Source organism: Desarmillaria tabescens (genome assembly GCF_030435595.1).
Source record: "Desarmillaria tabescens strain CCBAS 213 chromosome Unknown EV420scaffold_62, whole genome shotgun sequence".
Classification (NCBI taxonomy): Eukaryota; Fungi; Basidiomycota; class Agaricomycetes; order Agaricales; family Physalacriaceae; genus Desarmillaria; species Desarmillaria tabescens.
In genome coordinates, this window is record NW_026848361.1 from 219,316 (window position 1) to 241,921 (window position 22,606).

The window sequence follows — 22,606 nt, forward strand, 5'->3', positions numbered from 1 at the left end:
CTGATAAAGCAGCACAATACGTGAGTTTCGACGACTTCGGCAGATACGCAATTAACCTTTTTTCGGTAGAGCTGTAATTAACGGACGAGTGTGATCGCAATGTGCAGATCGATGTGGCTGACGTCTCCCGGATTGAAGCAGCGAAGGATGCGAATGAGGAAACAGAACAAAACAAATTTGACGATTAAGCACACTGTTCGTGCATAACGTGGGTAAGCTCTATTGGCCTTTCCACCTTTATCTAATCTCGTCTTAGAAGAGATCTGTGAACTAATTGAGCGGACACCAAGGAACCTACACCGTCTTTTCACTACGCTTTGAATACCCTCGAGCCAAAATCTCCGGGACTATCCAAACGACGCAGGCGTTCGTCCTTCTCCGAACAATGCTGAAAACATAAGCTTTCTTTCTAAGCATCTCCGTGGCTTTTGTCTCGAGGGCGTGCAATACTAGAAAGGCGGTAATGAAGTCATGTTGACAAAGGAATTGGATCAAGATCAATGCGGCCTGTTCAGGATTCAACGTGTCAGCAACTCGGATGGATGTAGACTACCAGTAGAGACAGCACCGAGGGAGGGGGTGACACTCTCCTCCTTGGTTCGTATCCAGCCCTGAGGATGCAGCGAGGTTGTCTCAGTGATATCAATCATTTCGTTCAATGACCAGATTTATTCAGCCGATAACGATCCATATTCCTTGTACATTTGTACTACATACTACGTAGAGTCGGTAAAATCGCATATCATACATTAGACTATCACCGGAAATATCAGAGAGCTTCAATGTGCCAGGTCCTGATGACCCAAGGATGTACCGTAATCAACGTTTTTCCATCCGGAGTGACCACGATGTCCAAAGGCCTTTCGTCATAGTCATGTATTTCATCGTATGGAAAGGGATGGCGGAAAATATCATGTTTGTCTCGTATATCTCGAATAACCATATCGCTGCTTGTGCCACCGTTCGTCGTGTAGGCGATTCTTCTTTCGTCGGGTAAAAAGGCCACGCTAGCTTGATCAATTCCTTCGAGATATATCACATCGTACTCGATACCGTTATCAGAACTTGAAGGAACAATATGGAGAGATGTGTTGTCAAAAGACTCTCTTGTGATAAGCAAGCAGGTGGTGCCACTGGCCGATATTCTCAAAGACACGAGTCTATGTTCGCGGAATTCCCCAAAGTTCGCGGTGGTGGAAAGGACATCTCCTGTAGTCGTGCTCCAGCAGCGAAGGACGATGTCTGAATTTCGATGACTACGATCTGACCGAAAAAGATGTGCTAGTGTGGATCCGTCTTTCGAGACTACGAGGAATCGGCCTGGCGCTTCCTCCAACTCGGAGTCGTAGCTGTAACGCTCCCACAGGGGGGAATCCAACTCAGATCGAGAGAAAGAATGATGTAGCGAATTTCTATTCGCCCATGATGGAGAATATTCCCGCTGTAATGCGTCCCCTTCAGCCACCCTGATCCAGGAATGCAGACCCGGCGTACTGTGAACATGTCGGTCGGTGGTATTCACATCAATCCTCACGAGGGCCATAGCTTGCATGTCGACGATTATAATGCTAGTTACATATAGAAGAACCTTGTATGTTTTCAGGCCTTCGAAAAGGTAGTGGTAGCAGCTTTGAGGTGTTCGAATGTCACAGATGGATATGAGAACAGTCGCAGACTGGTCCGCCACTGTAGTGCCATCTGGGCATCTCCCGATGATGTCACAATGGGCCTGGGGACGGGAGTATGGATAACGCACGACCACCGACCGTGTTACAACACAACCCAGGATATTATACTGAGGATCCTCTAGCGACTCCTCTGGATCGAAAAACGAAGATATCGATATCAGAGCTGGCTTTTTTGGGACGCTGATATTCCAAAATGCCAGAGAGGTATGGTCTTCAGTTGCGGCGACGAGCATTTGAGAGTCTGCGGATGTGCTAAACACACCGACACCCCCGAACATCAAATGGGGTGAATATTCGAGAATGTCATGCCAGTGGACCTTTGCCCCACAGGGTCCAACAGGCTCATCATCCCGTATCTTGGGTATTAAGTCCTTCTCTGCATGTTGACATGCACGATACATGAGCAGACGAAAGCTATTATCCACATCTTTTAACTTCACAATCATCAGAAACAGCTACTAAATGAAATTGCACACAACCACTTACGCGATTGACCCACAGCAAAACTTCGATCCTCTCACTGAGGAGGTCGCAGTGTTTACCAGCCATGAATGCCACTTGAAGCCATTTGGGCAACAGTTCTTCAAAAAGGGTGCGAATATCATTGATGTCATCCTGGACACCGAAACACTTTATGTGCCACACGGGCCCAACCACGGCGTAATTCTCGATATAGGATGGAATGGCGGAATCAGGCACCCACGACTCGAGGAATTTAATCAAACGTGATAGACATTGCTTTGCAAGCTTCCTTTGGTGGGCCTCGATATCGATGAACCATCCGTCCTGGCGAGGCAAAGGTCTTTTCAAGAAGTCATCGAATGACTTGTGAATAACCTCAATAAAGCCGTCGTCTTCCGTGCTTGGGAGCCGTAAAACACTGCCAAGTTTTTCCAGGATAACCTGTGCTGCAGTGTCCTCATTAGGGGTAAGCACGATGTTATCGAGAAGGACCGCTGTCATTCCCGGGGGTGTTTTTGCAACCAGGACTGTACCAAGGATGCGCAGTATGTCCTCCTTGAGGTCCTCTCTGACGGACCCTTTATCAGGCTTGATGTTCCCCATGTCATCCAGCTCCGATTCAAACACGATAGTATTCAGAGCAGTGCGATAAAGGATGTTCAAGGAGTCGGTGGCATTTTTTGGGAGGTTACTCCCCAGAATCGCATCGAGCATTCTTCCATTGGGATTAGCGGATATAAAGCTGCAAGCTGCAGCAGCCCAGATGAAGAGTCCACTGGCCCGCTGCGCCAGCTTATCCACTGCGTCGCGCTCTTCACAGGTGATTTTGAATGTACTACCTGGAGGCTCAGCTTTGTAAATTTCGCCAAATTTGATATCAATGAAGTGCTCGACATCACGCTTGACATGCTTCGATTGCTCCGAAGTAGCGTCCAAAGCGAACTGGAATGCACCAGCGGCCGGATCCACGGAATGGAATGAGTGTGATATCCTTTCAATGGGACGACTGAAGACAAGCAATCGCATGAAGGGCAGATTTGATCCAAATCCTCCAAATAAAACAGCGAGCATCTCCTTGGTTATGTCACTCTCATCCAAACCATCGATGATAATGACTATCGGTCCTTCCAGAGCTAAATCTGGCAGGCTCTCCAACGGGCGTCGGAGAAGCAGGTCAAATTGCTCTTTGGCCGAATCTGCTGACAGCCCCAAAACATGTCTGTTTGATTGAAGGACTTTGAAGATGACGGCTCCAATACGTCGGTCAAACATCCCCAACGAGTATGCGATACTGGTGATCAGATGCGACGCGTCGGAGTATTCAATGCGATCATAACGAATGAAGGCGCCGAGACGGTTGCGTGCACTGGTACCGTCGGCGGGAAGACCGCGGTTGGTTTTGCAACAATGGCACAGCAGGCCCCGGGAAGCTCCCGCCAAGGTTTGTCCGGATTTTGGCATATTTTAGGCCCAAAAAAAGAGAAATCTTTGTCCGTAGATAGCATATTTCAGACCCAAAATTTGAAACCCTTGTCCGTAGTTAGCATATTTTAGGGCCTCTGGGGCCTGGAGGAATGGCACCTGGCGGAATCCCTGTAGTTGGAGAAGCATGGCGAAGACCTATTGGGATCTGAAAGAAGGATGGAAGTGACACTGAAATTTCATCCAGAAAATGCAAGGCGAAGGACGCCGAAATTTGGCCTAATTTGGCCCACGGCGCTGTCCCCCACGGACGGACCGGGAGACGCCTTGTCCGAATTAGCATATTTTAGGCGCCAATCTTTGCATATTTGAGGCCAAAAATCAGGGTTTTTGCCGGACAAACCTTGGCGGGAGCTTCCCGGGGCCTGGCACAGCGTCGTGCCACAGATCCACGGACAGCACTGCCACATCGGCCCGATTGTTCCGAAAGTGCTTTGACGATGACAACGACGACGCGTCGTAAAGATTGTTCTGGTATGACTTGCCTCTCTCCATTCTCAGTCTCGGGCTGAAGGAGGTTCATAGATATTATTGCACTTCTTGTTCGCATTGCCGGTGTACTCATCTTGGGGCCTTTCCCGGCTTGGCAAGCCTGGTATTATGACGTACTTACACCTCTCAGAATCAACATTAGGGAGGTTCAAATACGTCATAACTCATTGCCTACGTGCTTAAGCCGCCAGACTGATGCTCCTATATCACAGGATCTTTGACTGCGTATTCATTTGAATTGAACACCGGATCGCGAAACTTGAGGCCTTGAGCAGTTCAGCAGAGAGGTAACTGGATGGAGGCTATCGCGCTAAATAGTCTACATTTCGGGCTGCACAACTCCATGCCTCTGGGTAGCACGTCCATACATTCGAGTGACCCATGCTTCTGACCTGTAATCCCTGGCATCAGCAATAACCCGTCTTGCCAAATCATTTATGGTTGGTGCGATATAATGTTTCATATGTTCAGGCTGTTGTATCCCAGCAGTACATTGCATCTTATAGGGAGAAACAGAGATATTTTTGCAGCTGGAACACACACCGTTAGGCATAGTCTCTGCAATAGCACCGCACTTTCTACACTGGGGATATGACTAGACAACGTTAATTATAATATAAATGTCATAGAAAAACAGAGCGTAATAACTTGCCGAAACAAGCACATGTGCATTAGGATTATCTTCAAGAGAATTCAGAATGTCACAGCGATTGCATAGTCCGTAATCCTTTTTGAAAGGGAAGTTTCCTTGACAGGAATTCTCGGGAAGGTCTCCAACGCATTTTGTCATAGTTTCATGCTCTTGTACTACTGAATGAGATTAGTGAATCAATAGTGAGAGGTCATGCATCAAAGAAAACAAGCTCACCTTGAAGCTGAACTGCGCATTGGAGGCAGCAGCAGCTGACTGTAATCTCTCGATTCGCCGCACCACAATGATTACATTGAAAATAAATCTGGGAGAAAGGTCATCAGTCATATAGCGGTGAACATCTGATGGAAGCCTTTGGAACTGAGCCTACAGAAATGCGAGCATGCTCTTCTGGAGAATTTTGGGACAGGTTTAACAGGTGGCATCGTTCACATAGACCTGGAGTGCCTTTGAGAGGGAAGTTGCCTTGGCACCCATTCTCTGGGTACCTCCCAGTGCAAACGGTAGGCCTGTAATTATTGGGAAGACTGGTATTCATAGAGACGAGAATAAGACAGAGGTATAGATTGACTTAATTTGGCACAGGGTGTTGGGTGGCAGCATCACAATGACGAACACCGATCAAAAACCAACCGCGGTCATCCCGCCGACCTTACACTGGTGTGAACGACGAAATGTTCATGCAGCGTGCCCACGATCGAGCTCTTCCCTGTCCCGGCCAAGCCGCTGCACCACAGCATACCTCCACGTAATTCTGTGATCCAGGTCAAGAGATACTTGATGGTTTCGACGCGTGTATTTTTCATGCACTTTGATTTGGTTCTGAGACTTTTCGGTGGACGAAGTTCTCGGAGTGTTTGACGCATTTCTAAACATATTGTTGAATTTATGTGTTCATGCACACAATCAAAGACCTACTAATTTCCTCAGCGTCTTCTTGCGTGGAGAGTGCTACAGCGAGAGCTTCTGCTACAATGTTTAACAGCAACATTTTCCGTAAATCTTCGAAACCTTCACAAAACTCTTCAGCCGTGTCCGAAAGGAATGCACGGGTTATTCGCTCTAAGGGAAGCCTTTGAATATCTGTCAATAAAGTAATATGGAATACTGCACCTGCCAAACTTGTTTTATTCACGTAGCCCCGAATGAACGTGGAACATTCAATGGTGTGCTGGAATAGGGCATCATAAACGGTCTTCAGGCTCTCTCGTTTCGATAAGATTTCTTGACTAATCGCTTGCTCGTATGTCGATATCATGGTGACGTAGAGTTTCCTGACAATCTCATCACTTTCCATCAGCTTTCGTAGGGGCTATAAGCGATATGATAGCAGATGCGTCAGAAAAATAATCATACGGAACGCAGGGACCTACCTTCGTTCCGATTGACACTAGGCTCCAAGCGGTTTTTGCCGCAGGATGTAACTAATCCATCATTAGCATCAAATTTATCGCACAGTATACAATAAATTTCAAAGCCCACATCTGCTATCGTATCAATGACAACCCCAATGGGCTTCATAGCATCGAGTACTTTTCCGATTCCATCCAGAGGGGTCTTGGGCATCGGGGTGTCTTGGACGAGGTCTGTCATGACCTGCCTAATATTGTCAGAGCAGAAGACGTTGAGCGAGAATATCGGCCATGGCTCAGGTTCGCTGTTTAGAACGGATATGATCATTTCTGAGGACATGCTCATCGTCGAGTGACAGACATTGACAATATGAAGAACTTACCACCGCTATCTGGCTCTCTGCGAACCCTAAGCTTATCTTTCGCATTAACGGTGTTTTCGCATTCTTGAAGAGCTCAAATTTCACATTCATTGAACGGTCGTGGGCACCTCTGTCATGGAAGTATAAGTTGGGAGAATACTCCCAAGATAATGGAACCCACAAATTGACGGGTTCCGACCAGTTCGGCAAGGATTGCGATGGCATCTTATATGCACGCGTCTTGTACAGACTTTCCCCGATGGTTACCTCAAGGTATATTCGATACTTCGTGGATAGCGCCGCAAGACCATGTACCTCTACCTCTGGGAGATGAGGTACATGAGATTCAGTTCTTTGATCAGATACAAGATCACCACTAACTTTGAATGTAACTGGGCAAACATGTTTGTGAGTTGGGAGGGTCGTCATCAAGATTGACAATTCACACTGACTGTATCTTGTCTGATGTCCTAGCGGCCGCATTCGTGTCTTCAGTTGCCGGACCAGCGGTGATACTTGTGTCTTCCATCTTAATGGTAGTATCTACGGCCACGATCTGAGCTGCCGGAGGTGCCTATACTCAGTTCGTGGTCATCGATATTTACAGTATTATTGTGTGAAAACGGACCTCCATGACGACATTGGACGTCAGTCTTGCGCCTAGCATAGCAGGCATCGACCTTATGGGCTCCATCACCTTGAATACCTCCCCGATCGTGGGCGCGGGCCCTTTCGAATCGTCGGAACAGAATATTTTGAGCGAACATAAATTTGATACGCTACCAAGGGCGAACGTGGTACCTGGACACAATTTGAATAGGTTCAACTAATGTGAAAGATGACGTACAGCTGCTGCCCACGACATAGGATATCGGTTTCTTTGTATGCCCCAAGAGCGTTCTTGACGCCGGCGGCCACATTCGACTAGGCCTGTACAGTTTAAATTTAACAATCGTTGAAGCGCTAAGGTCAATCCTAGTTAAATGGATGCATAATCAGAAAGACAATCAATGGGACGCGTAATCTGGAGCCTACCAGTCAGGACTCAGAGGCCAGATGATTACCGACTGGGAATTCATTTCATAGGTGGGCGACTTGCGAACAGTGCCTCCGGCGATAATCTTCATGTATATATGGGAATAATTTCTGGCCAGCGCCTGGAAGTCATGAACTTCCACCTCTATGACGAGATATATGAAATCCAGCTCGATCGAGTCGAATTTGGGGCGCACTTTGCAAATAACGAAATTCTCTAGAATTACGGACGTGAGGGAGGGTCTGGAAAGTTGGGCTACGAATGCTCACTTTTTCTGGTCTGTCATCGCAGGACTGCTCATGGTGGTTGCTTAGAAAGTGCCTTTTTGGTGTGGTGTGTCCAGCTTAACGGCTTTTGATGGCTTCCAATAAGATAAGCTTGACTGAAAGCTGACCCTTCGCCTGGCGCCGAACGGCGAATACAGTCAAGAATCATACCGCCTGTCATTCCAGCTCTTCCCCGGCTTGCATGCCTGGCAATACAGATAATTTTCACCGTACAACAGCACGCGGAATCAAACGTCAAACGCGGCGTCCTATGTATGTCGTACATCACAGCCTCGATATAGCGTCTGAATTAAAATACCCTTTCGAAGGATGTTTCCTGTGGAAATACCCTGAAAAGTCAGGTCTGAGGTAGGAAACTTTGGTGGAGAATATGTACATATCTGAAGGATCTCATCCTATCGCCGATAAAATGTACGGGCTATCCGGTGCGATCGGAAGGGCAACGAGGGTATGTAGAACTGATCAGCGAGTACGGGGGACGATATCGGGAAAAGGTAGACAGAAGAGCTGGTTGTACGCTCCGCTGATACTGTCAATTCCTCTCGGTACCCTGGCGAACACTGATCTCGCCAAATCGTCGATACCTGAGATTGGGCTTTGGGCTATGCCGTAGCACAGGTTCTACTTGCGCGTCGGCTCGTCTATCATATACTCGGGAGTAAGCATAGGCAACCTTTGACATCAGTGCCGTTAACTCACAAGGCGAATTTTAGACATCTTTCCGCCGTCTCAAGATTTCACGTTCTGTAGGGCATGCTCGAGATGTCGCGGCTTACCAAGACGCAATGCCTTCTTCCATTGCGAAAAACATTGTAAGTATACTGACCGGTAGAGTCTTTAAAATTCTCTACCAAAGTTAACTGCTTATTCCCTCTCCAAAACCGACTTGAGAAATCTCAGTGCCAGCGATGGATTTATCATGCTAACCTTAACATTATCACTTTCCAGCTTCTTTGCCAGTACGAATACGAGTCCACCGCGACCTTGCTTGTGTTGTATGCGACAGGAACCTAGAGTAGAACGGGTCGACACGTTATAGAATTTCGCATGGCACCGAGAAGCGCGGAAGGGAACGTAAAACGAGTTGCATTCCTTCGCTTCGAAGACGCCTGAACCTTGTTAAGATACGTCCTGTTCGTGGGTCAACATTATTCAACCAATATAAGTGGAACTGCACGCCAAACATGTAGTCCATCGCTAATCGTTGTTGAGATTGTAGTATACAAATCAGGAGGACGGTGATTGGAGGATAACGGTGGTGACGAGAAATGTATGGCATTTTCATACCATGACGGCAGGTCATAGAAGATTTCGCAAGTGACGGTGAGATCCGATGGGAAGGATAGTACAAGGCATCCAAATATCTTGATTTGACGCCGATGTAAGCCATCCAATGGAGAACAGAAGGGGATGAATGGTGCTTCAGGGTGAGCATCGTTTGGTGTAGGACGATATTTTGAGGTTCGACAGTCTCTATACGATGCAGTTCACACATGAAACGTGTGACAAGCCTCTTGTAGAACATTAACAAGGTAGTTCGGCTGAAAAATTGGCACATGGCCGTGAAGGGGAAGATTTTGAGGAATGTAGTTGAGAACCGCGTCGATAGATCTTTGTGTAGGACTAGAACGGGAATAACGCAATGATAGGCGTGAAGTTAATGAAATGATACATAGCCGCGTGGTGGCCGACAAAGGTCGATAAGACTATTGCCTTTCTGGCACTACTTTCTCTCCTACTGCTAAGTATCGGGTCATCAAAATCTTGATCTCGATAAAAGGCAGGAAAGTGCACGAGATGGGGTCCTTTGAGGGTAGAAGCCGGTCGCGTTCTGGGCGAACGTGTGACCTTCGCAGCGCAAGATGCATGCATCGACCCTCCAGAAAGGGCCACCTGTTTTCCTTCAACCAAGAAAACTAGGAAGAAAATAAAGGGATCGTACCAAACCTCGTATGTACCCAGGATCATACTTCGACGTTCTCAGGGCACAGCTGATGTCAGGGACACATTTGACAATGCTTGGTGGGCCTATCCTCCGCCGGTACGAGTCATGGTTTCTCTTTGGCACCAACGACACAAAGACCGCGACTTTTTCCTCGTTATTGCTGCCCGCGATCCTCAAAGTCAGCAAGTACAAGATTAAGTAGCTTCTGAAAGACCCCTGCAAGAAAAATCAGAAAAAAAAAGTGTTCCAAAGAAAAAAGACGCATCAGAATTCAAGTAAGCGCTATTGATATCGTTGCCCACTCTGACCATTCTTCAGCTTCATCTTCCAGAGATTTTTCTCAAGCAATTCAATGCGACGTAATCGGAAGATTTTTCGTTGAAGGAGTACAGCCTTATGTATCTACGCGCAGTGACGCGGATAACAACCAAGGGTATACAAAAGGCTTAGGGGGACATGACGGTTCGGGAACAAGAATCGGCGGCGTCCCAAAATGGCAGTCCCTCTTTACCGCTACCCGCTCCGAGATATCTTTGCGCCAATGCACCCATGGCAAACGAACTAATGCAAATGTATCAGCGCCCTCTATCATGCACGCTTTGACTTTGAATAGTACTTCTACTCTGTAATTTAACTCTGCCGCGTACACATGATTTTCGTCATTAAATGCTGTTCGTATCTTCTTGGGTCCTTGGAGGTAACAACGCTGCAGTTCAGAGCATTCCATGGGCTTCGGTAAACAAATCGAAGTTTCGAACCATCAATGCATCAAGTTTATAGATTAACTGCAAAAGAAAGAGTCGGTCAGCACTGTCCAGAATATAGCGCTGATGTTGTACCAGAAGCGCCGCAACCGAAGCATACATTGAATCGATTGCTTCCACAGGCTAAGAGACCAGCTCAAGAAGACAGAAAACAAAAATGACTCGTAGTTTCCCCTCCCGTGTAAAAATACATACAGTATTCCTTAAGACCTCCGATTAAATGGGCGAACATTCCCGCTTCAACCAATCTAAAGCTCGCTTGTCATCTTCCAACAACGGTGACACCTTCTGCCACACTTCTTCATGATAATCATTAAGCCATTTCGTTTCTATGATGGGTCAGCGCCTGGAAATCATATCATTGCAAGGAGTCGCACCTTCTGCAGTCAGTAATGTTTTATCCACCAATTTCTTATGAATCGGACACCTACGGGGCAATTAGCAGACAGAAGACACAGAATGGCCAATCCGACTTACATCGTGACATGCTCAAAACCTAGGTACCCCTTATTCCCAAAATTATTTAGCGTCTGAACCTCCTTGACCAATACGATGTTCTCTATCCGAATGCCAAACTTCCCGTCGGCATAGTAACCAGGTTCATTCGACACCGTCATGCCAGGCTTAAGTGCATTCGCGTTCAAACCTGGTCACGAACGCGTCAATTTCAAATCCTAAATACAGAAGATATGGAACTGACCGATGCGGGTACCAATTCCATGAGGTCCTTCATGGACGTTGAGGAAGTGGCCTACTCCATGGCCGGTACCATGTCTGTAGTCGAGTCCGTCTTGCCACAGCGCTCGTCTTGCCCATGAATCACTTAAAGGAAATGAGCATCTATCAAACTGGAAAGTATTTGGTAGAGACATACATAATGTAGCCAGTCGTACCATTAGGGAATACAGCAGTATCGATCGCGATATGACCCTGGAGAACTCGAGTGTTTGCACGAATTTCCTCCGGCAGAGGTGTACCAAAGTGCTATGCGTAAGACGTCAGCAATAGTTCGCACACTGGCACAAGATGAATAGCACGTACCCATGTTCGAGTCACGTCGGTCGTACCATCGAAGAATTGAGCTGCACGATGAATGCAATGAGCAATGAACCGGGATGAATATGTAGACATACCTCCTGAATCGCACAGGTAGACCTCTTCCTTATTAATAATGGCAGAATCCTTCGAATCCGGAGAATAGTGTATGATAGCTGGCACAGTCAGTCACTCTCTAGCCCACGAAAGCATACATGACCCTCACCAGCATTGGCGCCGGTCGACGAGATGGTAGGAAAGCTTAGACCCTTAAACAGACCTTGCTCACTGACATCATCAGCCAGCACTGTTTTACACAACGCAAAGGCGACTCACGCTCGGTACTCTTCCAGCTTGCCTGCAGCACCCCACTCCGATAGCTTCTTCCCTTGATTGAGCTGATCTTCGAGCCAAGAGAAGTATTTCACCAAAGCTGCGCCATCACGAATGTGACTCTGCCTGAATCCCTCGAGTTCTGTTGCGTTTTTGATCGACTTCAATGAAGACACGGGAGATGGTAGAAGGGTGTAGTTGTCCTGAGGCAAAGTTAGCAATCTGACCTAGACTAGAATGATGCTGCACCTTTCCAACAGCCTCGGCTACCGCCAAACTGGATTTGTCCGTGACTAAAACTTTGCCTTCCGACTTGAACTCTTTCAAGAAGGTCCAGAATTCCTCGTAAGACTTGACATCAACATCTGCCGGTGCACCTCCTTGAACAAACAGTGTTGCGCTGTCCATCGTAACGACTGCATACGCAAAGAAAACTGGGTTAAAGTCGATATCCGATCCGCGCAGGTTATACAACCAAGCAATTTCGTCCAAAGCCGTAAGTATGATCGCCGCGCATTGTTTCTTTCTCAACTCGTCACGCAGACGCCCAAGTTTAGATTCGCGGGATTCGCCAGAGAATTTTTCCTCGAGATGAACAATCGGATTCTTGGTTCGTGCAGGGCGATCTGTCCAGATTTGATCCACCAAATTTTGAGGTAGAGAGACGAGCGTCGATTTGCGAGGTGACAGATTCTTTGAGAGAGAAGAGGCGTCTTCGGCGGTGATGAGGGTCGCGTCGATACCGATCCGTGAGGATTCTTCGAGATGCTGGAATGCTATCAAGGAATAGACCTAGTACAGAGCGCATATACGCACCTTGGTCAGGTAATCTTGCCAGGTCGGTACATCTGCACAACGTAAGTTCATATTTCTTTCCCAGGATAAGCACATGTACCAGGTAACCCCTGTTTCATCAGCTTCCAATTCCTGCAGAGCGTGTCACTGATTGACTAGAATCCACGAAAACATGCTATTCACTTGTCCAACTGGTTCTCCGCTTGCAAGAAGTATCTGCCGTCAGTAAATAACAAGGCATCCTTGGGCGTGATGATTGCGCATCCTGCATCGACATTCAGCGCCGAAGACAGGTATATCGAGGTGAGATATACCAGCAGATCCATTAAATCCAGATATAAATGCCCGCCGCTCATCACATTCCGCGATGTATTCACTGCCGTCTATGTATGGTCATCAGCATGCAGCCATGCAGGGATGGGCCACCACTTACGTTGGTCCTCACTTACGACAACGTACGCATTGATATCGTTCTCCTTCTTTCCCATGAGCTCTCTGAGCTTGGCTAGCCTCTCGGTCGTGTTCACAGTCGCACCCATGGCTGCTGCAGACGATGAAAAGCGAGGTCTTGGCGTCAGAAAACGGAATTTTCGACAACAACGAAGGAGCAACATGTACTTCAATGCGATATCCCTGGTCCGATAACGCGAGAATGTGCCACGAGGACGGCGATGACGATGATGGCAGACGGTGGTGGTGGTCCGGAACGAAGGGCCCGTGTGATCAAACTTGTTCGGTAACGGTGACGTCGACTGCCCCCCCCCCCCCCCCCCCCCACCGTCAACCCTGACGACGATATCGATATCATTCCTGGTGTGCGCCGTGCTAGGCTTTCAAAACCGTCGACGTCGACCTCCGCGCCTTTCTGGCCTGCTATCGTGAATGATGCGTGCTGGATTCACTCTGACCACAGATTTTGGTCGTTCCTTAGGATATGCACTGCCAGCATATTAGCGATAGTAACGACGAGGTCTGCTTGCCAAAATGCCTGAAATATCGCTCTCTAAGCCAATGGCGGCATGGTACCAACTTGAAGCAGGATTTTCAGACTATCGCAGAAGTTCAATAAACTGGCCGAACTCTCTGTGCTGCCAAAACCGTTCTTTCGTTCTATAATCAACCATAATACACAAACGACAAACGAATGACTCTCGTATCTCTATCTTTCGACTCGGATACCCAAGTATTTTCGGGTATCAACGCAATGGACTCATCGGTAGGCGTCTTGCTGAGAATTCGCTGGTGAGCATCGCGCTATATATTGTAATAAGTTGCGGCTTAAGACGGACTATTGACGCAGTGCAATGATTCAGCGTTGGTCTCCCTGCACCGGCTGGCTGTTGACCGACCGACTCCCTTGCGATTAGCGCAAGAATCTCCTCCACGTTGATCGCCTAGCTGGACTTGGCGAGGTTGAAGTTTACGTTGAAAACATTGATTATATACATACTACAATTGTTCACTAGACGAGGCTAGAAGTCAGTATCTCGTTCTCCTTGTTTCTCACTGTTCTGAAATGTTACTAGATCCGTTCATTTTAATGGCATACTGGACGCTATCAGACAAATTATAATAATTGTTTTCGTCTCGTGCTCGTCTTATATATCACCAACACAGTAGGTCCGAGAGCGGCAGGAGCAACAGCGCTGCGTTGCGGCTGTTTTGCTCCGCGTGAGGTACTACTTTGTGTCTGTTTTAACAATGGCCGCACTGCTTGGGACCCTCAAAAGGTTCAACGCTGTCAGTGTCGGCATCCATCGAATGTGCTCATTCTATCACCATGTCTACAAATACGTGAGCATCGAATAAAGGACACCGAACGCCATTTCTAAACCCCTAAATTTACTAGCCTATCCGAACCGAGTCCGATCTGCAACCGGAGGTCGAACATGAGAATGAGAACATACACCGCCCTGACTACAGGTGACACTGGCTAATCATTACTCCCGGTTCCAGCTGACTGACTAAAAGTTTTCCTCTCTTTTTAGTCTGCTCGTCAGCTGCCCCTGCATGGATAACCATGGCTTCCCACCTCGATTTAGCGACGACACATTCGAATTACAACATTCCTGCCGAAGCCACGCTGGACCAGAACAAGCCTACCCAGGAAATGAAAGAACAGCGCATTGATGCAGAGAAGCATGATTCCCTGGATTGGAGATACCCGGATGGTGGTCTTCGTGCATGGTTGGTTGTCCTGGGGTGTTTCATGTACGCGACTACAATCATGTGCGTCTCATGAAATCGCTCATCTCAACCTGATACTGACTCAACCACCATTACTAGGGCGTACGGTCTTACATGGGGTGTTTTTCAAGATTATTACCACACAAACATGTTCCCTAATACTAGTCTGAGTATTCTCAGCTTGGCGGGTGGATTGCAAAATTTTGTGAGTGCACTTCTATATCTCGGTGACGCCCTCGAAATTTCACCTTGAGGTAGCTAATGAACTTTACGGCGTACCTGTCAGGCGGTCTAGGAGACCGATAGTATGTTCTTGCCGCATTCCTCCTAGTCTGGCTCTCACTCTTGCCTTATATAGTGGATACAAGGTTCGCTCGTCGAGATTTCACTCGCGGGCGGTAGATACTTATCGCTTTTTGCATAGAGATTGATTGCCCTAAGCAGCTTTCTCGCTTATCTCTGCCTCCTAGCTTCGGCATTTACGACAAAGCTCTTTCACGTCTTCTTATTTCAAGGCGTCTTCCTAGGAATATCCCATGGGTTATCTATGCCGCTTTATATGTCCCTGCCCTCGCAGTGGTTCCTCAAGAAGCGTGGTCTCGCCACGGGACTGGCAGTCAGCGGAGCAGGGATAGGTGGCGGAATACAGTCACTGGTCGTGCGAAAATTGTACGTCTTTCCGACTCCTTATCGGCGCAATGCTAATGTCTGTGTAGACTGGTGAAAGTGGGGTTTAGAAACACTTTGCTAATCTATAGCTCCATGCATGGTGTCGTGTGGATCGTGGCTTTGTGTCTCATCAAGGAACGCCGAAGCCCAGATCAAGTGCAACAAAAGAAGCGGTGGATACCTGAACGCGTAGACGGCCGACTTTATAGTGTGGCCACGAGTGTCTTTGTTGGTATCTTTGGCTTCTTGGTGCGTTTTATCTTATGCTTAGCGATCCATCTTCTGACGAGGTGGATGGTTTACTAGGCGCCTTTTTACTTCAGTACTACTTACACAAAACAATTCGTACCTTCTATCGCACATGACCCTCTCAAACCCGTGGTCCCTTTGGTGTTGATGAACTTCAGCGGTACGCTCCGTTTCGTATTCCTTATTTATGATGTTGCTTCATGTATCATAACTAACCTGATCCACTCCTATAGCTGGATTCGGTCGCGTAAGCTCACTGCAAGGGCTGACTTTTGATGAGCCGCGTCCGATTAACTGATAACTTATGCCTATACAGAGCCTGGCGGGGAAACTGGCTGACTACTTGGGCCCTATGAACGTGTTCTTCTCGTCCTTTTTCTTTGGAGGGCTCTTTCAGATTTTAATATGGACTTTCGCCAAGACCTACGCTGCCATCATCGTATTTTCGATTCTTAGTGGATTGGTCGGATGCTGGTTCATCAGTCTTCTTCCTGTCGTGTGCGCTGAACTCTTTGGCGTCGAAGGTTTGTCGACTATCACAGGCTTGATGATATTGGCGAACTCTCCAGGTGAGCAGTTCTCAACTTTCGGGCCTTCTTGCTCGTTTCTCAACCTTTCCGCCTTTTAGGACAGTTGGCGGGTGCGCCCATAGCCGGTGCAATTTTCTCAGCATCAGGGGGAAGCTGGGTTGCAGTAACGATGTATTCCGGCGGCGCGATGGTACTTGGATCGCTATGCATACTCTATGGTGAGCTTGTTCGTACTTCTTCAATTCCAGACGTTTAACGTGCAATACGAAGCCCGATTTTCTTTTGAAAGGCGTATATGGGCTTTTGCCTGATTCATGTATTTACAGAGTCTGTACAAAAATATGCCCCATTCATGATGAGTCAGGATACGATCAAGGAGTACATACCATTATGGAGGCAAAAGAAAACTCCTTAAAGGTGGGCCGGGCCCCCCTGGACTGCGTCACACTATCACATTTTCGTTGTGAGCCACCCGCATATTCCTTCTCCACGCTTTGTTTCGGCGTGTCTCTTCATCGCATTTCTCTGGTCAGCAGATACTTAATCCATTGGTGTCCCTGTTTGTCGAACAGCTACCAGTGCCGGATCACGACGATCTTTGCGATCCCCGGTGCGACGCATCGTACCACTTGGCAATTGCGTGGGATTTCCAACCCAGAAAAGTGAATTTTCTGAATTTCATGTCCTTTCAACTGACTAAAGCTTACTCATTCCAGTCATCTTTTTCGCGTAGTCTCTAATACAAATGAGGTTCTTCTCATCTTGGCGCGTCTATGATAACGTTCTTCCCCGCTTTTTTTCGGTCTCTCTACTTGTATAGCTTCCTCTTTGCGTGCGTTCTCGCTTTCGTCGTTAAGTTTAGTGTACTGGGCGAACTGGTCAGTTCTTCGATACATATTTTGACGCGGCTAATGGCGAAAGCGTAGGTCTCTGAGGCAACCACAAGCATCCCAATAGCAATGGTCCAAGCTCTGCAGTTCCTGACCATTCCTGCAAAAACGACACATACAGCGACTGTAATTCTGATGCACGTGAGCTCGCTTCCATCTTCCACTGAATAAAGCTTTATGTTTAATAACTATAGGGATTGGGCGACTCGGGGAATGGCATGATGCCTGTAGCCCAATACGTCGGTTCCGACCCCGCATTAAGCCACGTCAAGTGGATTCTTCCCCATGCGTAAGTTTTGCCAATGTTTCCTGTTTTCTCGAAGCTGGAACTCAGGTCTGCAGCCCAACTCGTCCAGTTACAATCAGTGGCGGAAGAGCCATACCTGCATGGTAATGTCATCTAATGTACGAGGGTTGGATATTCAAACGTTTTTATATAGGTACGACATCACTGCGTTCCAAGCCAATGCAGCGGAGGACGAGCCGGGGATAAAACAGTCCATCAAATCCCTTTCTCAGCTGATGCAAACAGAAATTGACAGTGGCATCGAATCGACTCGCATCGTGTTCGGCGGACTGAGCCAAGGTGCCAGTCTGTCATTGTTCATGGGCTTGACGATCAAGGAGAAGCTCGGGGGTATCGTAATGCTAAGCGGAAGGATGCTCGTCGAAGAATCTTTGAAGAAGGCGTGTTTTATCTTTATCCGTTTTATTTTTGTTCAGACGCTGATCGTGAGCAGAATATAACTCCATACGCCACATCTATTCCTATTTTTATTGCTCACGGGTCAGAAGACCGCATCATAACGTTGGATCGCTCCCAATCGTCGGTTGCTGCTCTTAAGCAGTTGGGGTACACAGTGCACACGGAGACAAGCGAGAGCGATGGAATCACTTACAACATCTATCAGGGTCTCGGTCATTCGGTCGCGGATGCAAAAGTGCTTGATGATTTAAGTGATTGGCTGAAGAAAACGATCCCTGCAAATTAGCGGTGGCTAATTGGACGATGATTTAATTGTATATGGGTAAGAACGCCATTCGTTCATACAGATGCTATTCTTCAGTTCAAAAATGCTCGAAGTACAATCGGCCACTTGGGAGCAATGATAACATACGGAAGAATGTCGGTCCTTGAAAACGGACACAGTATTTACACACTTCTCACTCTCTGCAGCCGGTCCGACTCGAGAGCATTTGACGAAGCTGACATATTACCCGTTTACTCTACACCATTCCTTCTAAATCTAGCCTCTATCTCTCTGCTACAGTGCACCGCACCGCCGACGCCGCACTAGGTCCGTAGAACGGCCTACAATATGTCCTAGGGCGCCATATGGCTCTCAAGGCAAGCTGTACCTATCAGAACACCTATCGGTACCAAGTAAGAACGTGCACCGAGGGACTGCAAGCTGTTGAGAGATCAGAAGTTGGTACGAAATCCATGCTGTTCTTTCTATTGCACGTGTTTCATCGAAGCAGCATCCACCCTCATTTTGTTCACGTTCTTCGCTTAGCATCTGGACGCATCAAACACGTATAAAATGCATACCTCGAAGGGACAATTCTTGTCTGGGGCTGCTGTGTTTTCAGGATGCTCTCTCTCACTGCTGTCCTACTTGTCGCTACCTCTTCTCTGGTATCTGCGCTGCGAATAGGCACCTGGAACTTGCGATACGATTCGCAGTCAAATGACATCACTGTCCAGGAATCCATAGATTCCCTCTCCGATCCTTTGCAGGCCTTTACCTACCTCGGTATATCGAATGGCGCCGAACAACCCTGGAGCACGCGTAGGATTCGCGTCGCGGAGCATGTGTTGAACGAGGGTGCCTCTATTCTTAGTTTGTGACTTTATTTTTGGATTTCGAAACACTCATATATGTCTGCACAGGTGTACAAGAGGCACTAGTCCGGCAGGTCAATGATCTCGTTGAGCTGCTTGGTGACGGGTGGTCCTACGTATGCTTTTTGTTACGTCAAGGTCCTTGTGTCTGATGTCGTAAACAGGTCGGTGTAGGACGTGATGACGGTGTCGTCGCCGGGGAATTCAGTGCTATTTTCTACAAGACGTGCGTCCTGGCATCTTGGTATTCATTTTTTCAATCTCATTCCTGTTAACAGGTCCGACGTCACATTGTCCTGGAACGACACGTTCTGGCTATCGTACGCTAGCTCCCTATGATTAGTATTCGATGGTAACGGTAACCGTTATACATAGGAATACACCTTTGGAGCCATCAAAGTACCCTGGTGCAGGGAGCTATCGTATCGCCAATGTTGCTCGATTCACTACCGGATCCGAGACCTTCACACTGATCAACACTCACCTCGATGATATATCTGATGATCAACGGCAATTAGGTGCCTCGATGGTCCTGACGCGCGCTAAATACGAAGCAGTCCAGTCCAATGGACCGGTATTTGTCACCGGCGATTTTAACAGGTATTCTGTCACTGACGTTCTAGTTCGTGTTGTTAATTGAACTGTTCATTCAGTCCTTCTACCGGAGATGACTCTGCAGCGTATGAAATCATCACAGGGTCGCACGACCTTTTCGCTATGAATGCAACTTGGGCGGCAAAGTACGGTGTTAGCGACGAGCTGGAGGACTTTGTGATGGAAGATCTCCGAGGTCGGGCTCCGCGACGAATGGTGTCGAAGAACTATGCGACGTATAGCGGATGGACGGGTCCAGCGGATACGAGCAAATGGACAAGGATTGATTTTGTCTTTGGGGGAAGTAATGGTGGATGGTGATGCCTTTTTTTCCCCTGTGCCGCAGAAGTTTACTCAATGGGTTGCAGGACCGCCAATTCATACAAAGTGGATTCTGCCTTGAACGATGATGGACTTCTCATGAGCGACCATCGACCTACTTTTGTTGACATTTCCCTCTAAATCATTATGTGCATCTAGCCTATGCACGGTCTCATCCGAATCTTAGCCAGAGGTCTGCCTTTGGTTCATTTTACCTTGACAGATGGAATGTGAAAATGATATGAACTTGCTATCAAAGAAGCATGGTAAGGGCGGTGTGCTCGACTTGCTGCCTTTTGCATAAAGGTTGACAGTCGCAAGTGTTTTGTGACACGAAGCATCGGGATTCGTTATAAACCGAGGTTGTGAAACCTGCAAGGCATACTAAACGGCTCTCCGATATCCCCAAAATAACCCTTAAGCGCTATAAACTCCTCCGCAAGACTTGAAGTTCAGATCACTCACAAAAAGAAGTGCGTTACTGTGAAGCCGTAACTTTTCCGTGGTCCAGTTCACGAACTCTGCAAACCTGCATAGTTTTACACGGAACCCTTTAAGGGTAGCTGAGCATATATTTCAGATTCAACATTTAACTCGTATTATCCGGATTCAGGTGTAGCTCACATTCAAAGAAGTGCATTTTCTTCCCAATAGGCTTACTTCTCTTATACAGCGCTCGAAGTAGACGGTAATAGAGTATTTTCTTGAATTTATATTTAGCATTCGAAACCGCAACTCCCGCAACTTGTAACCCGATTCACAAAGACATGGTGGCGCTTGCTCACGGCCATCCCCAGTAGGTATATGGAAGGATTTTCAGTGCTTTAACTCGGATATACTGGTTTTCTCTATTTTCGTGTGGAGGGCTACCGTCACTTTTCAACCACCGAATCCTCCCCCCACTCCAGTTCATGTTCCCCCAGTCAATCTCCTCTGCAAAGGACTGTGAGAATATTAGCTCGTTAAGGGCCAGGTTCATTACCAAGTTGTACTGGTCCTTACAGTAAAAGATTGGTCAGTGTGCATAATAATTGCTAAATGTTGGATATAAGCTACATTGAACGTAATGAAGAAGGTATCGTATGCATTATCATTGTACACTATTGGGGGATATATGGGAGATGGTGAAAAAGAATAGATGTACAATGATGAGGGACTCATAACGGTACAAAACGTCCGTCACAAAATGTACAGCCCTGGAGAGTTTCTTGATCCGACTCTCAGGCTTGCTGACTTGCCTAGCCAGTTAATTATGGCTCAACAGCAAAGATCTCGTCACCCTCCGTTGTTGCAGGCAAACTATGACTGCCAGCCCTGCTCCGCGGAACAAGAGTTCCTGTCTCAGCAACTCTGGCTCCACGCTCCACGCTCGCTCGCCGGCTATGACTCTGGCTTCGGCTGGGTCCTGGTTGCCAATCGTAGCTCCCTCGTCGCGCGCTGGAGCTCCGCCGGCTGAGAGGTTCAACCGGTGAGAGCGAGTGATCCCGATGGTAAGTTACCACTGGAGACCCAAACGATGAAGACAACGAGGGCGGTGGAACAGAAGGATACGTGAGTCCCCTCGAAGGCGTAGCGAAGGTGACTGTGGGGTTCACCGAAAGCGACGTGGGCGGACTCGTCATGTTCGTGTTATTGCTCACGACGCTGGCGTTATTCGTCGACATCAACGGTGAAGGAGGGAACGGAGACTCTGGCGATTCCGGAGACTGGGTTTCAGACAGCTGTTCCGAAGAAGGATTCGTGTTGACTCGTCTAATAGACGATGGTCGGGCTATTGGAATCTGGGTCGATGAGCGGTGAGTGGGTATATGGAGGACAGAGTTGGACGGCGAAGCATTCGGGTACGACGGTTTGCGATGTAATGGCTGAGAGAAAGGATCTGCCGAGTGTAGTCCTACAAGGTTGTCGACCGGTACACCCAACTATACAGAGAGAGCAATTCAGAGATAAATTCAGCCGGTGAAAAAAAATCGGTCGCTCACGCGCATCCTATGCTCAATGAGCTCCTCCCGGTATATGTCGTTCAGCCTCGACACCCGAATAAAGTCTCGCTCCGTATCGACGAGGCGGTTCCTCAGTTGCTCGTTTTCACGGCGTAGCGACTCCAGCATCGTTTCCACGCTCGGATCACTCAGCGACCCCGCCCTTCCGGGAGTCGACGAGCTCCCGCCGTTCTCGTGTTGACCTAGCAGGGCGGTGAGCTGCCTCGACAGCCTGTTGACATGGGACTCAGATTCCGCCTCAAGGGTATTCTCGAGCTCAATCTTCTCCTCGCGTAACTACCGTCGAGTCCATCAGCCGCCCGTCACCATCGAGTCACTGAAGACGACGACACACCTTTTCCAGTTTCCTCGACAGCAGGTTAATGAGCCTTTCTTCTTCAGCTTCGTACGCATTGATGAGGTCCTGCTGCTCCTTGGAGCTCGACGACGAAAGACGATGCATCGACGGAGAACGGGACATGGTGGTAAGAAATCAAGCCAAGGGTCGCTGGGCAATTATGAGATTTTGTACTGGAAATTGTTTACGTCGACTAATCGCCCCTTTTGGGATGACATTCGGGCCGAATTAGCCGCTGCCATCTTCTTAAACACTCACATTGAATGTCATTTCGCTTCCTCCTCAATCACAGGAA

The 22,606-nt window shown here is 47.8% G+C and overlaps 9 protein-coding genes across 9 annotated transcripts; 3 read left to right on the top strand and 6 right to left on the bottom strand.

The window, feature by feature from the left end:
* Positions 1-769: 769 nt before the first annotated feature.
* On the bottom strand, positions 770-3,611 carry EV420DRAFT_1649549 (uncharacterized protein; the record flags this gene model as incomplete). Its single annotated transcript, XM_060478326.1, has 2 exons — positions 770-2,122; positions 2,175-3,611. The coding sequence occupies 2 exons, from the start codon at positions 3,609-3,611 to the stop codon at positions 770-772; spliced, it is 2,790 nt and encodes a 929-aa protein (XP_060324487.1).
* Positions 3,612-4,320: 709 nt separating this feature from the next.
* Positions 4,321-5,637, bottom strand: EV420DRAFT_1072231 (uncharacterized protein). Its single transcript, XM_060465643.1, has 4 exons — positions 5,147-5,637; positions 4,993-5,080; positions 4,777-4,931; positions 4,321-4,719 (listed from the first exon to the last, which is right to left on the bottom strand). Exons 1-4 carry the CDS (start codon positions 5,312-5,314, stop codon positions 4,444-4,446), a joined length of 687 nt encoding a protein of 228 aa, XP_060324488.1. The 5' UTR covers positions 5,315-5,637; the 3' UTR covers positions 4,321-4,443.
* Positions 5,194-6,741, bottom strand: EV420DRAFT_1072271 (uncharacterized protein). Its single transcript, XM_060465644.1, has 6 exons — positions 6,512-6,741; positions 6,259-6,458; positions 6,150-6,200; positions 5,890-6,088; positions 5,695-5,838; positions 5,194-5,644 (listed from the first exon to the last, which is right to left on the bottom strand). The coding sequence occupies exons 2-6, from the start codon at positions 6,454-6,456 to the stop codon at positions 5,415-5,417; spliced, it is 822 nt and encodes a 273-aa protein (XP_060324489.1). The 5' UTR covers positions 6,457-6,458; positions 6,512-6,741; the 3' UTR covers positions 5,194-5,414.
* On the bottom strand, positions 6,714-8,001 carry EV420DRAFT_1072212 (uncharacterized protein). Its single transcript, XM_060465642.1, has 7 exons — positions 7,796-8,001; positions 7,723-7,742; positions 7,526-7,670; positions 7,338-7,465; positions 7,119-7,291; positions 6,943-7,064; positions 6,714-6,882 (listed from the first exon to the last, which is right to left on the bottom strand). The coding sequence occupies exons 1-7, from the start codon at positions 7,825-7,827 to the stop codon at positions 6,867-6,869; spliced, it is 636 nt and encodes a 211-aa protein (XP_060324490.1). The 5' UTR covers positions 7,828-8,001; the 3' UTR covers positions 6,714-6,866.
* Positions 8,002-10,638: 2,637 nt separating this feature from the next.
* Positions 10,639-13,400, bottom strand: EV420DRAFT_1071988 (putative Xaa-Pro aminopeptidase P). The gene is made up of 15 exons (XM_060465641.1): positions 13,119-13,400; positions 13,000-13,068; positions 12,869-12,950; positions 12,786-12,817; positions 12,707-12,738; positions 12,140-12,658; positions 11,894-12,093; positions 11,784-11,845; positions 11,656-11,733; positions 11,564-11,604; positions 11,397-11,506; positions 11,223-11,344; positions 11,000-11,168; positions 10,900-10,949; positions 10,639-10,851 (listed from the first exon to the last, which is right to left on the bottom strand). The coding sequence occupies exons 1-15, from the start codon at positions 13,297-13,299 to the stop codon at positions 10,739-10,741; spliced, it is 1,860 nt and encodes a 619-aa protein (XP_060324491.1). The 5' UTR covers positions 13,300-13,400; the 3' UTR covers positions 10,639-10,738.
* A 1,395-nt stretch (positions 13,401-14,795) lies between these two features.
* Positions 14,796-16,576, top strand: EV420DRAFT_1278186 (major facilitator superfamily domain-containing protein; the record flags this gene model as incomplete). Its single annotated transcript, XM_060468070.1, has 9 exons — positions 14,796-14,914; positions 14,972-15,077; positions 15,131-15,177; positions 15,231-15,270; positions 15,297-15,541; positions 15,589-15,790; positions 15,848-16,032; positions 16,109-16,359; positions 16,419-16,576. The coding sequence occupies 9 exons, from the start codon at positions 14,796-14,798 to the stop codon at positions 16,574-16,576; spliced, it is 1,353 nt and encodes a 450-aa protein (XP_060324492.1).
* A 697-nt stretch (positions 16,577-17,273) lies between these two features.
* EV420DRAFT_1726932 (Phospholipase/carboxylesterase) lies at positions 17,274-18,656 on the top strand. The gene is made up of 5 exons (XM_060479844.1): positions 17,274-17,351; positions 17,405-17,499; positions 17,553-17,600; positions 17,651-17,901; positions 17,934-18,656. The coding sequence occupies exons 1-5, from the start codon at positions 17,280-17,282 to the stop codon at positions 18,200-18,202; spliced, it is 735 nt and encodes a 244-aa protein (XP_060324493.1). The 5' UTR covers positions 17,274-17,279; the 3' UTR covers positions 18,203-18,656.
* Positions 18,657-18,804: 148 nt separating this feature from the next.
* EV420DRAFT_1622951 (Endonuclease/exonuclease/phosphatase) lies at positions 18,805-20,112 on the top strand (the record flags this gene model as incomplete). The annotated part of the gene is made up of 7 exons (XM_060475880.1): positions 18,805-19,054; positions 19,105-19,172; positions 19,221-19,282; positions 19,335-19,376; positions 19,432-19,656; positions 19,710-19,967; positions 20,019-20,112. The coding sequence occupies 7 exons, from the start codon at positions 18,805-18,807 to the stop codon at positions 20,110-20,112; spliced, it is 999 nt and encodes a 332-aa protein (XP_060324494.1).
* Positions 20,113-21,085: 973 nt separating this feature from the next.
* Positions 21,086-22,605, bottom strand: EV420DRAFT_1072622 (uncharacterized protein). The gene is made up of 3 exons (XM_060465647.1): positions 22,309-22,605; positions 21,954-22,250; positions 21,086-21,893 (listed from the first exon to the last, which is right to left on the bottom strand). Exons 1-3 carry the CDS (start codon positions 22,432-22,434, stop codon positions 21,222-21,224), a joined length of 1,095 nt encoding a protein of 364 aa, XP_060324495.1. The 5' UTR covers positions 22,435-22,605; the 3' UTR covers positions 21,086-21,221.
* Position 22,606: the final 1 nt, after the last annotated feature.